Source organism: Manacus vitellinus, unplaced genomic scaffold, assembly GCF_001715985.3.
Source record: "Manacus vitellinus isolate BGI_N305 unplaced genomic scaffold, ASM171598v3 scaffold_6_pilon, whole genome shotgun sequence".
NCBI lineage: Eukaryota > Metazoa > Chordata > Aves > Passeriformes > Pipridae > Manacus > Manacus vitellinus.
Window position 1 is genome coordinate 33,497,524 of NW_021940750.1, and position 23,999 is coordinate 33,521,522.

The window sequence follows — 23,999 nt, forward strand, 5'->3', positions numbered from 1 at the left end:
CTGAGGGGGGCTCTGGCACCGGGGTCACCTGTCGGAGCGCGGGCAGAGAGCGATTCACCAGCCCGGGGCGGCGAGAGGGCTGTGCTTGCCTCCTCCTCCTCTTCGGGAGCTTCCCCTACCCCCGTGCCAAGCTGCCAGGCTGCAGGAGGGGGAAGAGGCAGCCTGCCAGGTTCTTGTGGCAGCTGGTCAGGGGAGAGAGAGAGGTATACCTGGGCTGTGGTTGAAGGGAGCACAGAGTTAATGTCAGTGGTTTAATTTGTGAGGCTGCGAGGGATCACCTGGGTCGTTGGGTTTAGGTCGCTGCAGCCATGGCAAGGCCGCAGAAAAGTCCTGATCCCGTGGCAGGAGGCCCTGCCTCACCTCCTTGCCACCGCCATTCCCACCACTGCCATGCCCCTGCTCCCATTCCCCCATTGCCATTCCCCCCCCTCACTGCCATTGCCCCCCACCTGGCAGCACCCTGTGGCAGCAGCGATGCTCCTCCAGTCCCCTGCGTGCTGCCCAGAGGAGAAGTGTAACACAGTGCAGGAGCCTCTGCACTGGGAGGGAATGGAAAATATTTCAAGTGTTTGTAGCTCAACTCTATTCCTTGCAATATGGGGAGGGGGGGCAAAGAATTTTCCAAAACTTGTCACAGACACCAATTTTACCCCAAGTGGATGAATATAATGTGCCAGTTAGAGGTCTGAACCTGAGAGATGAGTCACTTGGGATGTCAGTGTGCACTGACATGGACTGGACTTTCTGGACTTGATGGTCTTGAATGTCTCTTCCAACCTTGATGATTCTGTGATTCACTGCTGTGACAATTAGCTGTGTTAAGTGTAGTGGCTTAAAGGAAGGCAAACTGGGAGCCAGTTTGTGTGATCAAAGGGAGATCTCTCTGTGTCCCTGCAGACATGCTGCAGGAATGTTGCTTTTGCAAATGGATGTAGTTGCAGTAAATACTGTGAAAGAAATGGACTACAGTGGAGATCCTTTCAAATGGCACTGTTCTGAGAGCTGAAAACTGCACTGCATTAATAGTATCTCCAATGAGAACTATAGGTATCATTTATGAGTCATTAAGACATGAATGTAATCAGAAGGTGCAAGCTATAAAACACAGCATTTGTGCTATCTCACAACATCCTGTATGTATACATTTCTGAATTCATTCTTACTATTTCACCATATGTCCAGACAGGCCTGTTCTGCTTTGGCATGTGAACACCTCACGCAATAATCGTGTCATGAGCTTTGGAAGTTTTGCCCACAAGCACATCTGTTTATCAGCGTCAGCGACTGAAATTATAAATGTAGCTGCTTAGCAGCAAACTGAGCTACATGGAGTTCTGGTCAACAAAACCAGACTACGGTTCTAGAACTGAAAGTTTTTAATTGAAACGATGAAGCAGGACCAAGCTGCTACACATTCCATACAGAAGTGCTGAAACCAAATCATTACTCTGAAACTAAAAGTTATGCTGCTTTTGATTATGTTGTGGAAGAAGTAGCAGAAATTTGACTTTCAAAGCCTTCTGTCAAAGGCTTTAATTTCTTACTTTGGGATCACCATTGCTTCCTTAAAAAATTCATTCCACAAACTGATCAACCTGCAGCTTAGATATTTAGCTGCGTTATCTGAAAGGCAATGCCAGGTTTCATTGTAAGTTGCCTTCTGATTTCTAGGTTGTCTACTCAAAGCCAACAAAAGTTAATTGTAATTCTCCAAACAGCTCCAAGACCATGGGGCTGAAGTGCTAAAACTGTTTGCATTAGTTTGCAAATGGTTGTTTACATTTAGCTGCAGCCCAGGTTGCTTCCCAGGCAATTACTTTGCACCCCCAATGGCAAATTAAAGACCACAGTATTCTTTTTTTCCCATGTAGTTAGTAAAATTTATGCATAAATTAATGCAGATACTGCGTTTATCCAATCTCTAAACCTCCAGTTGGAGAACTGTCAAGTAAACTTTAGTTAGTGATCTTAATAACTAGTGATTTATGTCAAGGCAAGTAGTAGTATGTCTTTACGTTGTAAATCACCAAGAAATAAGCAAGAAAATGGGAATAAAAGTTACTGCTTAATAACATGCTCTGAGTGCTCATGAACTGGAATTGGACAAAGTACTGAAATTGGTACTAATTGCACTAATTGTACAAGTTTCTCAGTAGCATTTTGGAGCAGGCTGAGAAATTACAATGTATTTCCCGATTTTTCTTTAAAATGTACTATAAACCAGGAAAAATACTGGTTATATTCAAATCTGTAGGTCTTTCCATTGATTTTAATTGGATCAAGAGTGCAGTGGGGGGGGGGGGGCGGGTCTCTGAACCTCCTGGAGTTCTCTTCCTAACGTCTTATTTGCACAGTGTGCTTTTGTTCTGTATTGGGGAAAATAAAATTATTTGGGTTTATGTCTGTACTTTCAGATCCTGCGAAACTCTCCTGACCTATTTAATCTTTTCTAGGTGTCAATCATCAACCAACAACTGTCACAATGAGTTTTATTGAATATGGAGATACCATAAAGGATGGTGACACAGCTATTGTGTTCTTGGGCCACGAATCCATGTTTCCTGTGAAAGTCCAGCATGGCACTGTAACACAGACTAAGTACGGGGTCATCAGGCACTCCACAGACCTCATAGGCAAGAAGTATGGCTCCAAAGTGACCTGCAGTAAGGGCGGATGGGTGTTCATTCTTCATCCAACTCCAGAACTGTGGACCATGAATCTCCCTCACAGGACACAGATTCTGTATTCCACTGACATCTCTATAATCACCATGATGTTAGAACTGAAGCCAGGCTCCATAGTATGTGAATCAGGTAATAATTACTATGTTGAAATCCTTTATTAAGAACTAACACCAACACTTCCATGAAAAAACTGGCTTTTCTTTATATTTTGCTGAAAGGTGAGGTTTTTCCCACTGTGATACAATTTTCTGAGCCTACACATTGAATAATTTTATTTCATGTGCACGTGTTACCGGGTGCTGTTTCTTCAACAACTGATGCTACCTCAGTAAGCTGACCTTGTGTATGGATATACCTCTGAGTATGTGTTTGATTAATTCATCTGTTTAGAACAAGTATGGACACATTTTCACTTCCCTTTTCTAAAACTGTTGTTAAGTACTTTAAAATGTTTTTAAATACATGATTTGAATCAAAAGTTGAGCTTTGAATTTGCAGTTTCAGAAAATATAGTTGAGATGGCCTCATGGAAGAGATTCTGATGATAGGATGTTGAACTAATAAGGGAAATAAAGTGGCAGTGTTTATATGAAGTGATACCATGTAAGTACATATATTTCGTTTTTCTCTTCCCAAGTGTGATCTACTTGTAGCACCACAACTACTTGCAAAATCACTGATAGAATACAATGGATGATATGTTCTTCACAGGGATTTGTTTCGTTTCAAAACTTGGTTTAATTTATTACAGCTTTTGTGATTTTGCTTAATTTGGAAGTAAGGAGTGAAATTTTACATAAATGTTTTCCTGATTACACAGAGTTTATAATAATGTCTTCGTAACTTTATTACTACCGGCAGTATAAAGCTTGCTTGATTTGAGTGCACTTCTGTAGTTTGAAAAAATATGAAATGAGGTAGCTTGTCCTTGTTTTTTCTGGCTGTTTCCTTTGAGTGTTTTTATGAAGCAGTTTCATACACTTCCCTTTCAAGCATAGATATGGCAAAGGATCAGCATGACAGGACTGTGATGCACTGTACTTTCCTGCATTTAACGTTTCCTGTTCCCACTCAAACATAATTTTGGGCAGCTTTTCAGGCATAAGGACCACTTATCTCTGCATCCAGTTGTACCTGTTAAGAACCAGTGCATTGAGCTGGTTGCTGTACAGCAGCACTGGAAACAGGCAAAGCCATGTGCAGAAGCCTCTGATACTGTGAAAATGGTTGGGTCCTTTGAGTTTGTAATTTGGTTTGTAGAACAATCGGGCATTTTTAGGTTTGTCATGGGGAGTAGCTTCATCAGGGAGCTCTTCACCTTTCCCTCCCTGCTATGTTTAGGCAGGATGGGAAAAAACCCACAACAAATTAGTTGGGGGAGGGGGAGATGTGAATTGTTCAATGTTCCTGCTCTCTTGGAATAGTCAAATGTACAGAGCAGCACTTAAAGTGTTTTCAGTAATGTCAAAGGTGCCTAGAGAGAATGAAAATGTTAGATTACTTGTTTATCTAAAGAGCTAAGAAATGGAAACATTTGATGATTTCAAAAAATGTTACAAGTCAAACATTATAGACACAAACAATTCTTTTTGCTAATGGGAAGCTGCCCCCAGGTTTATTTTAATGCCTGTGCTACCAGTGTATTGCAACTTAAGCTGTCCAGGAAAAGTGGACAGTTTTACTGCTGAAGTTGTGCTTGTCTTGCTTGAAAGGCTCACTGTTCACAAAGAAAAGAAGTACTGCATGAAATCTGTCTGGTTAACCTTGAAGCAAGAGATCTTACTGCAGATTTACCTTGAGTTACAAATTTTACAGGCATTGACAACTAGAGCCTCCAGCGTGATGATGTAATCTACTTTGGTGCCATCCCAAATTAGATGGTATTCAGTGGTCCAAAATCATTAGTTCTCAGTTAACCTCGTGTGTGCTGCACAGAACCAGCCCAGTGACCATGAGTAGAAACAAGACAGGAAGTCTGGTCTAGCAATGACACTTGAGTCTGCTCCTGCTGCTGTTGGTTATAGATGTGTTTTGAGCATTAATTAGCATGGAGGTATGTCTTTTTTATTATTTGAAGTTGAACTTAAACACACAGTTGCTGTGTGTACTGGCAAAGAAGGCTCTGTAAAGAGCCCAGACTCCTTTCCTCTTGTCTTGCTGATTGGACTGTGGAATTGTGCCCTGCATTTACACAGTGTAAGCAAAGCAGAACTGTGGATTAGTCTCCACAACTGTGTGAAGAAAGGATCGAAAAAGTAAGATGAAATACCTTCTGTGTCGTGTCGTAATGCTGTGAATACGAGTATAAATGATCTTTTGTATGTGATTATAAAAATGGAGTAGAATAACCAGGCTTAATTTTATATCACTTGAATTATATGGTTTAAATTGATTAGTCGTGTTTGTCATAAAAGATACAAACGTATTAATACAGTTTTTACTATTTTTAATAATCTTTAATAAACACATAAAGAGCAAGCTTGTCAGCAGTACATGCATAATTAAAATGATCCAGGCATACTCAGTCAGGGAACTCTGCATCTGCCTGATGTTTCATTACAGGGGTGTAGGAATATGATCCTTTTTCTGTCTTCTGCTAATTTCTAATTTATAAAGGTATGTTAAGATTTTAAAAATGTTAGCACAAATGTTGGAGCTAAGATCTATTGAAAGCATTGCTTTCTGGTGTGAGGAATTCCCTGCTTGGATACAGTTTTTAGCAGCCTGATCTTCCCAGAATTAAAGGATACTCGAGAGAGCTGCTTAAATACCTGCTGTAAGTGGCCTGGTAGTGTGAAAGTTTATTCTTGTCAGGTAACTCTGATCCAGTTTATGTTCACTGCATGTGTCTAGGTAAAGGAATAAGCTGAATGTTTCTTTTTTGTCTAGATGTCAGCTTCCCAGGTAAGGCTGCCTGTAATATAACAACTCCATTTGCCAATAGATTTTGAGGGATTTACATTTATTTTTATACTATGTTGGAACCAATATGAAACCTTTCAGATACTTTTTCCAAACAAATGTGTGTTTTTCTTTCTAGTCTCCACAGATGGAGGCTTTTTTACTGTCCTGTCTCCCTGGTGAGACCTAAACAAATGTCTGTCCTAACCCTCAGAATTGCTCAGGGTTACCCTCAGAATTACACAGTGCAGCACTGTGAAACCTCATTTAATCTGATAAATCTCGGAAATATTTTGGCTTTGATGGAGCACAGTATTTAGACAAAATGTAATTTAGTTAAAAGTACTTTAAGCACCATCCCAGTGATCCTTCAGCATTCAGCAAAATCAGACTCACATGAGCAAAAATGTTAATTGGATTTTTTTGTTTCCCTTCAGCTAAATCCCAAATTAAAAATTGCTAAACCCTATTCATTGCCACACAGCAATGGGTTTCTGAGCTCATGGACTGAATTTCTGAAGGCTGAGAACAGTGTTCTGGGTCCTCATGGTTTCTAAGTAAAGGGGTAATGAGAGCTGCTGCCCAGCCTTACACTAGAGCCTCTCAAAAACAATTATGAAATTTTCAAACTCACAGCCAGGGTATAGATTTTGTTAAGAGTACACTCATAAAAAATTAGTGATGACTTAATGATTCATGGACACTTAATAAATCATTAATAGTTTATTGTGGAGTCCCAGCAAGTCATCTGTCTGCTTATGACTCTTCTGAAGTGCTTATAGACTTTTTGACAAATCCTGCTCACGTCTTTACAATTTTTGTGCCATAGGTATATGTAAATTGTTTGCAGCTCTGTCTTTAATGTAATGTATAGACCAAAGTTTGGAAGTATTTGATTCTAGAATGTGCTCATACTAATTAATGTCTGTGTTTCATAATGTCTCCCTTATCTGCCTCTTAGCAGCTGTTCAGGTTAGAGTGAGAGAAATAGAAAACCTCATCCTTGTATAGCACCTCTTGAAGAATTAGAATGGCCTCATCAACACAAATGTCACAGAGCACAGTATTCTCTTGCCACACCAAAGCACTGAACTGGTCCAGTTCTGGGGCCCTCAACAGAAGGACCGTAAGGAGGACATGGACCTGTTGGAGCAAGTCCAGAGGAGGCCATGAAGATGCTCAGAGGGCTGGAGCACCTCTCCTGTGAAGGCAGGCTGTTCAGCTGGGGAAGAGAAGGCTCCAGGGAGACCTTATAGCACCTGCCAGTACCCAGAAGGGCTACAAGAGAGCTGGAGAGGGAATTTTACAAGGGCATGGAGTGATAGGACAAGGGGTAATGGGCTTTAAGCTGACAGAGAGCAGCTTTAGATTGGATATTAGGAAGAAACTCTTTACTGTGAGGGTGGTGAGGCACCGGCACAGGCCGCCCAGAGAAGCTGTGGATGCCCCATCCCTGGAAGTGTCAAAGCCCAGGTTGGGTGGGGTTTTGAGCATCCTGGTCTAGTGGAAGGTGTCCTGCCTGTGGAAGGTGTCCTGCCTGTGGCAGGTGTGTTGGAACTAGAGAATCTTTAAGATGTCTTTCAACCCAAACCATTCTGTGATTCTGTGATGATTCTATGAACCAGATGTGATCACATGAAGCATCACTGCAATGTATTCAGACTTGTGGCTGTCATGCAGCTGATGTGGAATGCTGTCCATACCCTAAAGCATTTGTTTCCAGACTTTCTGGGCTCACTTTCATCTTGTAATTTCACCTGACCACCAAGCTCACTTCTCATGCATCTCTGAACTTAACCATATTATATCCATTCTGTAGAAGACTCTTGAATCTCTAAGGAAATATTAGTTCTTAAATCCTTTTATAGGCAGTGCCAGCCTACAAGCTTCCATACTATCCTTCTCTCAACTTCTCAGTTTGGTCAGTGAGCAGTGGCCCTCTCTGACCTCCAGCCTGCTGCCTAAAATTCCTGCTTCAGTGTGGTGTCCACAACAGGTAGGCAGGAGAGCAAGCTAATCTTCTGTAAAGGGAACTCCTTGACTGTAAGAGAACTTTTTGATTTGCTGTTTTCTCTTTCAGCCACCAGTTCATCTCCTTGAAATTCTCTCCCTCCCTCTCTTCCTCTTCCTCCCTGTCCCTGCTCTTGCTGTGTTCAACCTCTGGCACCATGATTTGTGCCCTTGACTATCTTCACAGTAGGATCTTTGGGTTAATTTCCATCTGATGCTTAATATCTCTTCATATATTCATTAAATCCATTAATGATTTTCTGGTTACATAAACTTGTCATGTACAGTGAGCAGTCTTCCTCTGTTCAGTGCTTCTTGACAGATTTTAGTTGTGGAGTTGTTAGCTCTGTCTAAAGATTAATTTTCCCTTGGTTTGAGGCTCCTTCCGTTCTCATGGCTGACTCATGACCCATCTTACAATTTGCTAGGTCTAAGTGGTGTAGCTAGGAGACAAACACAGCAACACTGTCATTGTTTTGTTGTATTTACTCATTTCAGAATATCTCTGGTAGCCAAATTTTGCATCAGAAGCTTTAGTTCTATTAAAATGTTACTAGATATTGTAGAGACCCAGAATTAAATAACACACTGTATACTTTTCTCTTTTCGTGTTTCCAAGCAATATGAACCTATATATGCACTTAGGAGCTTATTCAGCTTTATTCCAAAATGATTTTGCTTAGGCACTGTAAACATCTATGGATCTTAAATGACGATTTGTAGTTCCTTTTTTAAAAAGAAGATCCCCTGATGAGAAATTTCTAGGGAAGACAAGCCAAGCGATAGCCTGCAAAGAGGAAAGGTAGTGGAACACAGAATCAGGTCACTTATGTTTATGGCATGGATGGGATTCCAGGAGATTAGACAAATATCCCTTTGCAATAAGAAAAGCAGACAACAGAAAACAGTGTAAAAATGTACTCTATATTCTGTATCAGTCAAGCACTGTGCTCGATGCTGTGGTGACACCCGTGTTTCTCTTGACGGTATTCTGTGCTGAAATGGCATGTGTTGTTTTTGAACAGCTCAGGTGTTGTCCACTGCAACTTTGAGAAGGTGAGAAATGATCTTAACATGGACATTGTCTCCAGGTGGCTGAGCTGTGTGGAGGCTTCTCTGTGGAAAAGCCATTACGTAAATAAGTGGAGAGTGAGAAGAACAGATCTGTTGGAGGTCAGGACCAGGATCAAGGAGTTCTCCTGATCAATAGTTTATTGTCTGCAATCAGAAGTATCACTGGGTGCTGAGCTAGAGTGTTTCATCTCAGTGTCCACTTGCTAGGATTGAAATCCTTCTAAAACTGCAGTGTTTTCCTTGTCTTGGGAGAGGGCAGAAACACTCCTCTGAGCTTAAATGTGTTGGAGAAGGAGAAGAGCATGTGCTTGAGCCCAAGAAGGGCTACATCAGTGTGCGGGGTTGTAAGCCACCTAACCCATATGCATTTAACAGAGGATTTTAATTCCTGCCTTTGAACTGAGATGGACCACATTCCAAGTCTGCACACTGATCCCCTGCACAGTGCCACCTCCTCAGATCTTGAGCTTGGAGTGTGGCATATTGGGGACCCTGCGGTGTCTCATTAGTGCCTGCAATGCAGATGTCTGCTCTTTGACTAAGATGTTTGAGATCACAGAGTAGTCAGTGTGAAAGAGCATCACGTTTTCCAAGTGAAAATTAGCAATGACACAAGTGCTCACCTAAGTGAGCTCTAAAGCAGCAGCTGCTAAGAATGTCTTTGTTTTGTCGTTGTTTTACCTTTCTTGTGTAGAATCCATTCATGATTAATATGCAGTAGTTAGATGGGCATTGTCCTGTGGTAGAGAGCAAACAGTCTTCAAGGCTATTTATAGTGCAGGCTGTCAGAAAGGGAGCATCCTGGTGTAAAAGTTATAAACTCTATTGTTCTAGCTGTCTTACATTCTTCTTCTAGGTCAAATGAGGAACATTTCACTGCACCTGTATGCGAATGAAAATCTGTTGAAATTCTTCCAGTTCTTGTCTTGCCTCTTCTGATGTAAAATAGTTTTGACATTCAGTTTTTTACCTGTATTTTATACAGGCAATTCAGCTATGATATCTCTGGTTTGGTAGCATTCTAGTACATGGCTTCAGTAGTACTCCTTGCTGCTGTCCTGACTGATTCCCTGTCATGCTAGAATACTTTCATTTCTCAAGGAAACTGGTACTGACCTAGAACTTAGTGAAAACTGGTGCCTAAGACTCTTTGAGTTATTTTGCTGAATACTGCTTTTTTTTAGTAGTGATTTCAAAATAAGCACAAACAGAAATTGAAAATTAATTGAGAAGGTGATGGGAGGACAGAAATGTGGAACATTGCAGATTTACAGGGAAGAAGGTGAACATAAATTCCCCTTCTACAACATCACAGAAACATAGGGTTGAACCCCTGACCTCTGTAGACAGTACTGATTGGGCCTTAGGGGCATGTGGTGACTCTGGACTTAAGCCAGACTCTCATGTTATTAATGGATCACATCAAGTGTGCAGAACTATCAGGCACATGAGAGTAGAGGGTCATAAATAATTTCACAGATCTGGATTCAGAATCTGTCACGTCTTCAAGAAGAGATTCGACAATGGTGTGTAATTCTTCACCATCTTATTCTTCGTTTTCAGCAGTTTTGAGGGTGTTGTTACAGAGAAGGCAGGCAGCATCGTCAGAAATACTCTCATTAACTATGTTAATGTGATAGAATTTGATATGTTAAAATGTGACACATATGTATTGTTCTCATGTTTGCAGTAGCCAGTCAACAATAAATAATTCCTGGCAACCTTTTTTAACAAAAACTCTGCTGTAATACACCTGCAAGTAGTGACTTCCAGGCAGTCCTGGGTTTAGTTCAGGGTTTGGCTTGGAGTTTGTAAATAAAAAAAGAGTATCAGAAAAGAAGACAAAAAAATCTTAATGGGTTTTCCTATGAAGTACACAAAACCATATCTTCTGTGGTGTTTTTAAGAGCAGATTTAAAAGGAAAGTGATTAAAAATGTAAAAGAATATGAACAAGGAAACTGGATACATGCACAAGCTGCCTCTCTTTTCTGCTTACAGCCCAGCTGTGCTGACAGGCCTTCTGTTCACTCCTCTAGATTAGCAGAGAGAGATGGAGAAAGTGTGCAGCATTACCCATTTGAGAGGTAAAATAATTAAATTCCCTCATTTTACAATAGTTCTCAGTTGTGTAATCCTCCCTTATGTCATTAAATGTAAAGGCAGAATTTCAGCCTTTAGCACTCTATGAACAACAGTTCCCTGCTTTTGTCATTTAAAAAAAAAGTCAATGGAATGCTGTTTCTTTATGCACATATATCTTTGAGTTTTCTCAGCCACATGGCTGCTGTGCTCCTTTTGACCAGGGAAAAGTTTATGTTGACATTTAAGAGCCTACAAGTGCCCTAACTAGATAGTTTTTGATGTGAGCACATTTAAGTGTGTTTTGCTTTTTGTTTGCATTATTTCAATACTGGCACAAATGCCTGGATTTTCACTTTATTAAATGCATGTGTCACAGTTTCTCTCTTCCCTTGGACCTCTCTGAAGCCAGTGCAAAAATGTGTAGGTCCTTCCTCCCCCTCTAACCTGCCGTGCTAAAGCTGGGGGTGGGGGTGCCAGTCTGCCCACTGGGGTCAGAGCCCTCCCGGAGGGAAGCAGAGGAGCAGAGCCGATTCCGCGGTGCCGTTGGTTGATCCGGTGGCAAACTTGGGCCCTGAGCTCTGTTTACAGTCTGAAGGTCTCCCCTTTCAGAGCTGTCGGATTCAATACACTGCCACGACAGTGTTTCTCCCCTTGTGTGACTAGAGGGCAAGAACCTTGGATCTGTCAGTGAACTTGGACTTCCTGTATGATTATGGAAAGCACTGCTCCAATTAAGCAGCTGTACCAGCCCCTGTGCCCCTTAATTAATTTCCTTTCTGAGATGCTGTACGTCAGATTCTGTCCCTTATAAGTGTTTTAAGATTTATGTTAGTTGAAAGAACTTGCTTCAGGTTGAAATTTAGCCTGAACAGTCATTTAAAATGGCTAGAAATAGATCTTCTTTCTACAGGAGAAATGTGTTCCAAGCACAGAATTATGAATCAATGAACACAGATAATTTGCTGAGGGTTTTTGAATTGGGTTGGTTGTGGTGTTTTGAATTTGGGGGGTTGCTCTCCTAAATGCCACCTGAGTGAGTAATTTGCAATGGGAATTGGTATATGGGTGTTTTCTTCAGTGAAAATGTTTGTTATTAGTCACTCATCTGTTTAATACTCCAATGAATCATTTAAAATAAGTTTCCTAAATTATCAAACCAAAACAAGGAAGAATCTATGCCTTGTTAGTCCCTGTTTGTACGTGGTAAATGCAGTTACCTACAGTTTCAAGTTTGTGATGGATCTCATTACAGTAAGTTAAGATTGTGTAGGTGTGTACGTGTGTAAGTGACCCGTGAAAGCAGGTGTTCGGTCAGTGTGGCTGCAAGGAGCCAGCAGGCCTTAGTTTTGGATAATTTCAGTGCGAGTTGAGGATGTCTCTTAAGAGGTCTGGGCAAAGCAAACTCTATATCCTATAGGCCATTTGTTTGCATGGATATTAAAAGGCTTTTCAAGCACGGACCCTTGCCAAAATCTTTTCTTTGTTTAATGAAGTGTAAGATTTTGAAAATCCGTTAAAATTTGCCCTAATCTCTTTTCACCCTAGAAGAGCCTGGTGCTTTGAAAAAAAAACCTCTCCAGTTAATTTCCCTGAATTTTTCCCATTGCATTTACTTCTTCACGCTCTCTTGGGGCGTGAGGAAGTTCTTAAAGCTATAGCTGACCCTTGGCATTAATTTTTTACTCCAGGGAGATAGGACAGGTCCTGAGTTTGCCAGATGCAATGCTTTGAGGACCCTAAAGACTGTTTCCTAGGCCTCTTAGGTCCCTCTCTCCTTGTGAAGGAAGAACTGTTCTCTTTCAGTATCTGAGCCACTGGTTTCTGTTCATTTGGGTTTTGAATAACTGTTCCAAGCAGGAGGACTAATGGAGAAGACTTGTGGTCTGATGTTTGGCATTGACAAAAGACGTTTCACGAGTTGTTTGCCTTTTCTAGGTACAGGCAGTGGATCCCTCTCCCATGCTCTCATTCGGACAGTGGCTCCCACAGGACACCTGTACACGGTGGAATTTCACCAGCAAAGGGCCGAGAAGGCGCGGGAGGAGTTTCGGGAGCACGGGGTGGATCACCTGGTCACCGTGACCAACCAGGATGTCTGCAAAAATGGGTTTGGTGTCTCAAACATTGCAGACGCGGTGTTCCTAGACATTCCATCTCCATGGGAAGCCATAGGACATGCGAAGTCAGCGTTAAAAACTGAAGGTAACTGAATTTATCTCTTTTTGTTCAGGAAGCACCGTGCACACACACACCTCTGCCTTTGAGCCACACACTAGATCTGCTCCCTTCCGTTGTGTGATCACTGTTCTCAAATGTCAAAGTCTCTAGGCGTTTCTAAGGCTGAAAAACCTTCAAAAGGCATCTTCAATTTACAGTGGAAGATTTGAAAGGAGAAGAACAATTTTTTTCCTACAGGCCTGTGCGAGCTGCCCCAATTAGCATGGGCAGTTCATAAAAAAACCCTTTGAACCTTTGTCAAGTGCATTTTGCTAGATCTGAGGTGCGTGGGAAGCAGAAGTAACAATAAATGCTGAAAGCAAATTTCTTGGGCAATTCAGTGGAAAGGTGTTTGTATAAAAGGTGTTCAGCCTCAGTTCACATCAATCATTGCAGATTTGTGCCTATTTAACAGAGCACCCCATTGGTAATGTTAAAAAAAATGTGGTTACACTTTAATATGCTTGCCAGTTTCTGCCCTAAATCTTTGCGGTTGGAGCGAGTGAGAAGTTTGCCGTTGGATGCAGTGGGAATGGAACATAAAGGCTGTTCTAGCTTATGCCAGTTATTCTGGGATGGTGACAGCAAGTGAGAACTGCTGTTGAGGTTTTGCACCGATTTCATCACTTTATTATGAATCTTTTCCCTATTGAAAAATAACCTTCAGTGAATAAATAATTCTTTTATCCTGGAATAAGTTTTCCCCTACTTAATGTTAAACTAGTGTGGGTCTGAACTAACTTGTGCCAAATTACTTCCACCTACAAAAGTGACTTTTCTAATCAAGAGAGCATGGAGTGCTGAACAGTGCCCATGCTGAGACACGAATTTAGTAAAAGTAGATTGTGTGCCAAGGCCCAGTTCTTTGTTAAAATATGTAATCATGGGCCTGACTTGAAATGAATTGCTAAGTTTTCTTGAAATCACAAGATTTAAGCTTTATCTTAAAGGTCACTGAACGTGCACTACCTTGCTGAGTCAGGACCAACCCCACTGTTAGGCTACCTCAGTTACTACTGAAAATTTTCTAGAAAGCTTTCTGATCCCAATGTCATACACATTTTCATTAAAGGTAGAGTAAGACTTGTTAGCACTCTGTACCTACAGTGGTTACAGCTCAATTTGTAGCTGCTTTCCAGTATGTCCTGGGGAAAAAAAAAAAAATCACTGCACTGTACGATGCCCTTCCCATGCTCAAATTATCTAATCTAGTGAGCACAGCACTCAGCTGACTTCCCAGCTTAGAAGGCGCTGCATTGCGCAGACCAATTTGAATTATTTAAGTGGTGCATGCTTGGAATACTAAGCAGGGCTGCTTGAACAGTTCCAAGTTTTGAATCTTTGTATTACTACAGCCTTTAAAATCCTAGAAAAGGTATTATAGTCCCAAACTGGCCATACCATCTGGCTGTACTTTTCTGTGCTATGCTAAGTGGTTACATCTGCTTAGGCAATATAAATAATGCTTCAAAATCCCACATTTTGTGTTTGTGAAGTGTCGTCATGCACTTTATGAACCACTCCAAAGGCGAAGTTGCTGATCCTTGCTGCAGTTTTTGCTGCAAACAGCCACCTGTGTCTGAGATCTGGTAGTAGTCTAAGGCTCATCTTTTGGGCTTCACAGTACCTGACTGACTTGGAGCATTTTTTTTTTTATTTTCCATAGAAACAAAAGCTGTTTTTATTTTCCATATAAAATATAATTGATTGCAGTAGTAACATGTGCAGACTTACACACTTTTCTGTTTTATTCCAAATCATGCAGGCGGTTTTGTGATCTTTTTACTGCTGCAAAATCTAAAATATAACAGGTTATCTGTAACTGTTTCCTTTTCCCTACCACAGGCAGATAATTTTATAGTGGTCCTTTGTTTGTTTTCAAATAGTTAAAGCTCTTCTGCAGTAAGAACAGTCTGTGCACATACTGCTGTTACTCAACCCGAGGGTTAGTGCAATGATAAAGCATCACTGGAGAAAATGAGTCCTGCCACTCTTTTCTGTCCACGCCCTCTCTCTCTCTCAGATCTGGACAGGGTCACATTTGAACCGTTCACACTGGGGGTTTTGTTGTGATGTGCCATGCCAATATCACAGCTGTACTGCCAGGCAGTGGTAATTTAGTACCTAAAGTCTTAAGATATTTTGAATGAAAGCACAGCTAAGCAAATTCCATATATAGCATTAGCTAGTCTTTAAAACCACAATACCCATGGTAGAGTTCAGCTGAGACAGTATGTAAGAGAGAGTTCTTAACCTTAACAAAACCTTATCAAATCAGTATTTTCTCTCCTACTTAAGCTCAAGGTCCTGAGTAGTTGCAGCTCCTAGTAGGCTGAGTGTTAATGATCCTCTTTACAGAGTACATTTATCACTCACCGTGCCTTGCAGTATGCTGTAAATACACTACTTACAGCAGCTTGGCCTCCCATTTAAAGCAGTGCCAACCTCTGAAGAGCTGAAAGAATTTTTATGGCACAGTAGGTTTGTGACTAGAAGGTTCTTGTTCTCTGGTGATGCACTCTGCCAATGCTCAGGTTTGCATCTCAGCTGCATCCTTTTGTGGTGATTTCACCAGTCATACTTCCAGCAGAAATGCTGCTTGTAATACCTCTCAGGCACTGCTGCACTGCAGAACCTGCTTTCGTTTCCAGACCTGCACTGTTTTTCTTTTGCAGCATCTGCTGATTAATGCTTTTCTGTAATCGTAGCTGCTGTTCCCAGTATCTGACCTTGGTGGTTTTTGCAAAGTTGCTGTTAACCCCTTCAGGCTAAATTTTTAAAAATTAAGAAAATGAGAAAACTGTGAGATAACAGAAATACCCTCAATATTCTATAGTTCTTAAATGTCCTGAAACTTTTGACTCACAGTCATCTCACAGCTGAATACTGTAGTGCTTTGAATATAATTCTGCACCCACCTACTCTACCCTCATAAATACTGTCTATTTCTTCCCAGGCTGTGGAAAATGAGGGAGAAACTCACTGGTACAATACTTTTCATACAGATTTTAAATTTTCAGGTAGGGAGATGGAAAAATACAGCCATATATTAGATTGGATTGGCCTCTTGCATTTTAAGTTGGTCCCTGGTGGTGTTTAACAGTCTGAGTCACAAAATTATTAAAATCACCCCTCTTTTATTGCCTTTCTTTCTTTAAAGATTTTACTCTTAAATTCAGACTTTCTGTTCCCTCTTGAGTATCATAAAGTCTCTAAATTACGAGTTTGTCAAATTATGATCCTTGAGATACCACCTGAATCAGGCAACATGCTACTGTCAGTTCTCCCTCCCCCCCCAAAACTCTGCAGGTAACGTTCCCTTTGAACATCTCTCTGTTTGGCCTCTGCATTTCCTGCCATGACAGAAGCCCTTCAGCAGTACTCTGTAGTACAGCTGGTTTTAATTTCCAAAGTCCTTTATTTGTTTCTCTTGTACACAAGGGACAGGTCTAGTTTGCATTTTTCTCCCTTGGCATAGCCATTGATTGTTGTCCTAACCTGCCAGGTTTGGTTATTACAGAGGCTGTATAAGAGCATAAATAATCTCTCATCCTCCCAGTCACCTGTGGTGCAGGTAAGGCATTGCCTAGTTTAGCTAGTTTCAATTTTCATTTGGGCTTGCCTCCTTCCTCCCCTGGGATTTCAGAGAGTACCATGTCTATATAGAAAGTCTCACTGGCTATTTTTCTTGAGCACCAGAGGTTATTCATGGTCCCATTTTTAAACCACCCAGGTGTGGCTTTGAGGAGCAGCTGAAATCCATGGCCATAACTCTCACACCTGTGGTGTCTGAGTAGGGAGTACCCCAGGATGAATCACACTGAGGGGCAGTGACATCAAAGCTGATGTTGTTTGGGGTCAGGCTACCTCAGGAACACACAGGGAATGTGTTGGGGCAGGAAGAGGAGCCTGACAGTCCGGCATGCTGTCATCCTCCACCCGTGCAAGTGGTGCACTGGTTGGTATCACCACTTCTCGTGTCCCCAGGATATTATTTTGGAACAAATGGATGAAGCAATAAATGCCTGCTGAAATACCAGCACCAGCCTTTGCTTGTGTAGCACCTGCTTTGATTTCAAGGAGAATTAACTAAAGGGGAGATTAAAGATCCACAAACTGACTTTAATTGCAGCATGTACTCTCAACATTGAGAGGCCATCTGGTCTAGTGCAAAGCCGCACCACTAGGATCCAGGACCTGGTGCTAACCCACAAAACAGCTTCCTCTGTTTTCCAAGCACTGGCTGTTTGCTGAGCCAGCCCCAGTTGTTGTATCTCATGTGAGAGCATCACCCTGGCTTGGGTCTGTCAGGGATTGGTAGGTCAGGTGCACACAGTGGGCCTGGCCTGATGTACAAGTGACTCTCTCACATGTAGAGAGTTAAGCAGAAGGATTCCTGCATCAAAATCTACACTGTGGAAAACCAGCCAAAGCTACTGGCTTTTACACGGTTTGTAAGAAGTAGTTTGGGATTAAAGTATACTTAAAGAAAGTTGTTAGGTTTTCTTTCCCAATTTGGAGCCAACTGATTTTTAAATTTCCTTGTTGCATACTTTTTCCAGCCCATAATAATGAGCAGGAATAAATTCCTTTTGGATGAAGCACCTACAAATGCAGAGGTTAAGGTCACATTTGCAGAAAAATCACATCAAGCTCCTATTAATGAGCTGGCAAGTGATTTGGAGAAAATTCTCTTTTCTGAATCAAGAAATATCCTTTAATTTCTTTCAGCAGCCAAATCCTCTAATTTCACTTGTCAGGGAAGCTACATCAAATCGCCCACGAGCACACGCATTTAAAGGACATTCTGTCCCCTTTTACAGAGGCAATATTTTTAGTGTCCTACTAGCACAGAGTAAATGCCACAGTGATGCTGCTCGGTGACTCTCCTGCCTCGCCCCTACACAATGATAATGCCTGTGTGATTTTTTTTCTTCCTTGAGATCTTTGTAATGTAATCTTCCAAATATGACAGTGCAGCCAAGTCTCAAAACCCAGAGCTGTGTTCTTTTACCAGAGGTAAAAATGCTGTGTTGTATTCTTTACATCACAGAATCATTTCTAAAATTACTGGCCCTTTTCCCTGAAACTTAATGGTGCTGCACTACATGTGTTCTTTTTGCATCTCCCGAGTAATACTGGAATGATGAAAAAACTACAGCGTGTGTGACATATAACCTACAGCAGAGCAGATTGCTGGGACACGTTTTCTGTATCATAAGCATGCACTGGAGATCTTGTTAATTGGGTAGCACTGAGATTTTCCATACTTGAAACCAAATGCAGTTATTAGCTCAATAGAACTGGTAGAGGTGTTAGTCCTTGCTCAGACAAACCAGAAGCAAAATTGTTTGTTGGAGTTGCACAGGAATATTCTGGGAACTGTCCTTGAAGAAGAAGCAATTTCTGAGGCACTGGCCTCTTGTAGAGTGCAATGGTGTGTCCCTCAATTACCAACTAGATCCTATCTGTTAAAATGTACAGTGCTGTGTGGATTAAAATCTTCTCTTTAATTTGCCCCTTCCCTTAAGCTCTCTTTTCTAATCATTGCAGTCTGAATCGTACTTCAGTTTTCGTATCCTCTCGACTCTGTTGCTGGTTACAATGGCTGCCAGGACTGTGTGGGCTTGTTCCAGCCTGTGGATTTGGGACATTTAACCTCTCCACTAAATGCTTCAAACTAACTCACTCCCTGTAAAATTGAAGGTAGAAAAAACTTAAGTCTTTCATACAGTCTCATTATTCTCTTCTCCTCAACTGTAACACTTGTCAGATGCATTATACATGAATAAACACATTTTTAGACAGCTCTTCAGATCAAAAAGCTCACACAGCTTCCCAATGTGAACAGGATTAATCTCTCATAATTACTATATCAATTTATGATGACACATAGATCTCATTAACCAAATTTAGGAACGGTAGCTCTCCTAAAAGGAGATCTCTGAAAGAACACAAATGCAATTTGTACAATAAAGTTGCCGTTCAGATGTTTTCACTGCTCACTAGTCTAGTCCACCCCCTTGTGATCCACAGACAGAGCAGGGTGCCCCAGTGAGCCAGTGGAGAGCGAGGGAGTACGTGTCTTTTCTTCATTCACTGAGGAATCCTTGGCTTGGCAAGACAAAGCTATGCATATTCAAGTCCTTTAAGCTCTAAAAGGCTCTTGCTGTCTAAGGGACAAGAGGGCTCTCAAAGAATCTGAGAACTGTGAATGCTGAAATCTTGATTTATATCTGTTTGGTGATTGTGACTGAAGGGGTATTGCCTAGCTGGTAATCCCAGGGGTACAGAGGGCAGCCCACAGTGTGGAGAATTCAGAAGCATCTGGCCTATTGAAGATGACAGTGTCTCTGCTCCTAGGACAGATGAGCATGTCCTTCTGCATGCTGGTTTTCTACTTTTTTTTCTGGTCTAAACACACCATAGCAATTGAAACTTCCCAAATGTTTCTATTTTAGCCTCTCACAGTCTGGAAGTGCAGTTTCATTTTTGCCTTCCAACCTTCTGCTAATTGTAGCTTTCCAGTCTTCTCTTAATATCTGCTTAATCAAACAAATCCAGCCTGCAAGTCAGATCTGGCCTGCCTGATGGTGTGTGCAGGAAAAAGCAGAGGGGATCCCTCTCCTGCTTGTTAGGATCTGTAGGGATAGATGCTTGCTGAGTTTGCTTCTAAGCTATTTGTAGGTATATTTATTTGGAGGGGATGTGTAAAAATATCCAGAACAATAGGTATGAAAGGAGAAAAAACAAAATTGGCAGAACTACTAAAACCCACTGGATGGTCTCAGTTACATGGAATACCAGCAGTTCCACTGTTTTCTCACTCTTCATAGCTGAGAAGCTTCCAGCAGCACAGTAAGTCAAGTAACGTTATTTTTTGCGCTTCCCCTCTGGATATTGGCTATTGCAAGCAAGAACTTTCTTCCCAGCCAAACAGCTTGGAGGCCTGTTTTCTGTAACCCTACTTCCCCCAGCAGTTGGGAGGAGGCAGGCTGATAAATCTTCACCAAGTTTGGTGTTGACAGTGCTGTGCTCAGCTGACCACCCTGAGGCACAAGGACGGGTGCTCTGCCTTTAATTGAAGGCTTGACAAGAACCGTAGGTGGCTTTGCAGCTTGTATGGCAACAGCTGTGTGCAGGCTTCTGAGTTTTTGACTGTAAATCTAGAGCATGTGAATTCAAAAGCCTAAACATATCTTAAACCCCTTGGAGTCAGAATAAATAAGAACAGACTTATTGTAAATGTGAATATAGTTCGCTTTTTTATTGCAATATAAAACAGCAAAACCAAAAAGCCTGAATGAAATAGTAGTAAGTCTCTGGTCGCTCTGCAAATTCTTGCTTTGCAGACAAAGAGTAATTGTGATCTGACATTTAGCTAAGTTAGACATTTGCTCAGTTCCCTACACAATAAGAATATAAAATCTTTTCTTTATAACAAATGTGCTTCATAGTAGCTTTCTAATTATGTAACAGAATTTCTTTTCTTAGCTTTTCTGTTTTACATCTACAGACATGGTGGAAGTGTGTAGTGCTTTGGCCAGAAAAGGTTAGCTGTCTGACTGGGAAACATTTTGGTACTGCTGGCCATCCTGATGAACACACAAATCTAATTTCATGGGAGCTAACGGACTGGGTGTGCAATTAAATCAGCATCCACAGACTTGATTAATAAACTCACATACCAGCATTAATTTTGCAGGTGATTATTAGATTTGAGTTTTAATTGTCACTCCAGGGAATTAATTGTCCAGGGTACTTTGTTCCGAAGATCCATGGTAAGAACCCCTTGCTGCGGAGACTTTATTTCAGGACTAAAATTAAATCCTACTTAGTGTATGGTGGATTAGTGGTTGTGGAAAGTGTTCTTCCCCAGGCAGTACCCAGCACATCATTGCTGCACAGTAACTAGAGTGCTACAGTGATGCTTTCAGACCTGATGCTTTCTTTTTTTAGTGATATGACTTGAGAAATGAGAAAGAAAAAAAAAAGGGAGTTTGAGATAAAGCAGGCTTCATATAGTCCCAGCATGGCCTCTATTTTTAGCAGGATGCTTTGCTCTGACTTGCACGGGTTCTTTAACTACTTAGACAACTGGCGTTGGAAAGCTTGACTGGATGAGCCTGGGAGAGGACTGAGAGGGAATGCAAATCAGGTCAGCAGGCATTTTCACCTAGTAGTAATAAGTAAAACAATAGCTAAAGCTGCATTGCCCAGTGTTCCTTCCTCCTGCACAAAAGCTTTTCAGGAAGGGCAGTTGCCTTGGGGGACACTGTGTCCTGGGTGAAAGCACATGCCCTGGCTTTATGGCAGACAGTGTCCTTATAATTCTTTGATCTGATTTGGCTGTGGCTTTTTGGAGTAAATCTGAATCATTCTATTCTCAGCTGCTAAGGTGACATTGTAGCACTTAGAAAGGTGTAAGGGGCCTATTAATACTCTGTATTTAGAATCAAAAATCAGAACTGTGCACAGACAAGGAGACAAGTGTTAATTTTGTCACTTAAAAGTCCTATCCTAGAGTTTTACAGCATTTGCTGTAAGCCTGCCCGATGTGATATCCAGTAAGCTTTAATGCTCAGGAGTCATGCTAGTCAGCTTGACTAAAAGGGTAAAGCCTTAACAGCACTCCATCTATGGCCTGGAGAGATCACTTTATTCTGCACACGCATACCATCGCTCCCAAATAAACACAGCCGCTTTTGTCAGGGGTGTGTGCACGCGCGCTTGTACTCGAATGAAGGCAGCGCTGTACAGTGTGTGGAGAATGACTTCTGGCTTTGTGTACATGCCAGCTTCACTTTGGTGCCTCAGTCCAGAACTTTGGATGGTGATTCCAAAAGAGTCCACTGCTGTGAAGGGATCGATTTTTAACAGTTTTACTGTGAACAAATGTAGTGGGCAACATTGGATGTGGGAGATGAATGAATTTGCTGTTGCGGTTTTTAAAGGGTCTGAAGTGGCTCATGGGGTCGTCCGTGTTTGATTTTGTGCTGACACTTTAAACATGCAGAGTTGCCTCACAGAGTTTTTCTTGAGGAATGTTTTCACTTTGTCTGTATAACAGTAATTCTGCAGGCATCTGGGAGACATTGAAAAAAGATTAAAAGTGCGTACTTTTGGTTTTTTCCCTCTTTTCCAACACCTGTCTTATTTTGCAGGTGGCCGCATCTGCTCCTTCTCCCCCTGCATCGAACAAGTTCAAAGGACCTGCCTAGCCATGGAAGAATATGGTTTTACAGAGATTAACACCTTGGAAATTCTGCTCCGAGTGTACAATGTAAGGACAATTAGCTTGCAAATCCCTGACCTTGGAAAAGCAGCTGAGGATAATTCTGGCACTGGCTTTGACAGCAGCAACCCATCAAACCAAGGTAGCCCGGGTGCTAATCTGCAGCAAGGGACTGTGCAGTTCAAAAGTGGCGTGCCACTGAGGGAGATGGTGGGGCACACTGGGTACCTGACCTTTGCCACCAAGAGCCTGGTTTAGTACAAGCTGAGTTCGTGCCGTCTGGAGTGGGTTCTGTGTGTGTTCTGTTTTCATGGCGCTTTTCTGTAAGGCATCCAAATTTTTACTTGTCAGGGAATTCCATATATAGTCAGATTTAGTTGGAATATGCTTTGTTTAAATAGCACACAAGCATTAACCAGAGCAGCATCAAGGGAATGTTGAAATTCTGGAATGGTGCTCCACTTGCTGTCAGAAAGAAGATAAATTAATAGTGAATGGCCATTCAATGGAATGAGCAGAATAAAGATTTCTTCCGATAAGAAGGCAAAACAAACAACATACAAATTGCAAAGAAGTTGGATTTTTTCCTCCTTTTTTTTTTCTGAATTACTTTCCAAGGTTTATGGGGTTTATTTTTTCCTAGCACTACTAGACACTTTGTTTTTTTAACTTTTCTAGTGTCCGTGTTCCTCTTAAAAATGTGAAAGTGCCTCCTTCCTCCATTTTAGATAAGAAATTTACAAGATTACAGGGTTGCCAACACAACTGTTCACAGAATTAGTGTTTCCTTGGAATAGTGTTCCAGAGGATTATTGGCAGTGCTCAGGAACACAACCTCTTTCTCCATTCCAGACTGGCATTTGCAAATCATTTCAGTTACACGGAGGTCAAAGTGTGGTAATTAATGGATTTAGTTTAAATTGGTATATTGTGTTCATGAGTTCGTAGTAGAAATTTGAACCTGGATCCATACTGTCACTTTCTAATGGAACATCCACTTTTATAGTTGATGAATCCACTGTGAAAATTCACTGAACAGCTGGTTAATATTATCTGAACACCTCTTTGTAAGTGGCTGAGGTTCCATTTGTTTGGTGGTTTATTTGCATTATGGTGTATTGTTTTCCTGCAGCTGAATGACAGAAAGATTGCTTTTGGCAGGATTTCTGTCTCCAAATTGCATCAATAATGCATACTTAGTAAAATCCTCAACCAGCCTTATTAATTAAGTTTTCAGATCATTTACTCTTTGGTCTTCCATACAGAGCTGGTGGGTGTGATGAACCGTTTGAATGCTGGATTACATTTTGTATTTATAGATTAAAATAATTATGCAAATTTATTAAGTTCCTTCTTTATTTTATTTTTAAAAGTAAAGTCGCAGATATTTCTATTCCAGCCACTAGTGCTGTCACTCAAAGCGTTTAGCTGTGCTTTGCCTTCGGTACCTGAACATATTGATTGCCCTGTAAGAGAAACAGCCATTCATAAACTGCTGCCTGAACATTTAACCTGATATCCCTCCCCCATTCCTGACAAAAATAAACAAAGCTAAGCTTTTAACGTGTTATAGCAGAACGCTAATCCATAACGGTTTAAAGAAAGCTCAACCGATCACGACAGCAAAGATAAACTGCTGAGCAGATTAAAGGCAGAAAGCAATTCTGTTGAGCTAAATCAGTTATGTAAGTTGGCCTACAACTGCGACATTTCTCCCTAAATTATGTGAAAGTTCCCTTTCTGCCTCTGCTAACGTTCTCCAGGCACATGCAGTAAACTGCTAACACTGCGTAT

General features: G+C 41.3%; 1 protein-coding gene across 2 annotated transcripts in view; it reads left to right on the plus strand.

Moving 5' to 3' along the window:
• Positions 1–23,547, plus strand: part of TRMT61A (tRNA methyltransferase 61A) — a 28,181-nt gene extending 4,634 nt beyond the window's left edge. For both annotated transcript variants that reach the window (XM_018082225.2, XM_018082223.2), the window contains exons 2-4: positions 2,454–2,813; positions 12,689–12,955; positions 22,135–23,547. In XM_018082225.2, the coding sequence (XP_017937714.1) occupies positions 2,483–2,813; positions 12,689–12,955; positions 22,135–22,463 (927 nt within the window). In that variant the 5' untranslated portion in view covers positions 2,454–2,482 and the 3' untranslated portion in view covers positions 22,464–23,547. The remainder of the gene's footprint in view (positions 1–2,453; positions 2,814–12,688; positions 12,956–22,134) is intronic.
• Positions 23,548–23,999: the final 452 nt, after the last annotated feature.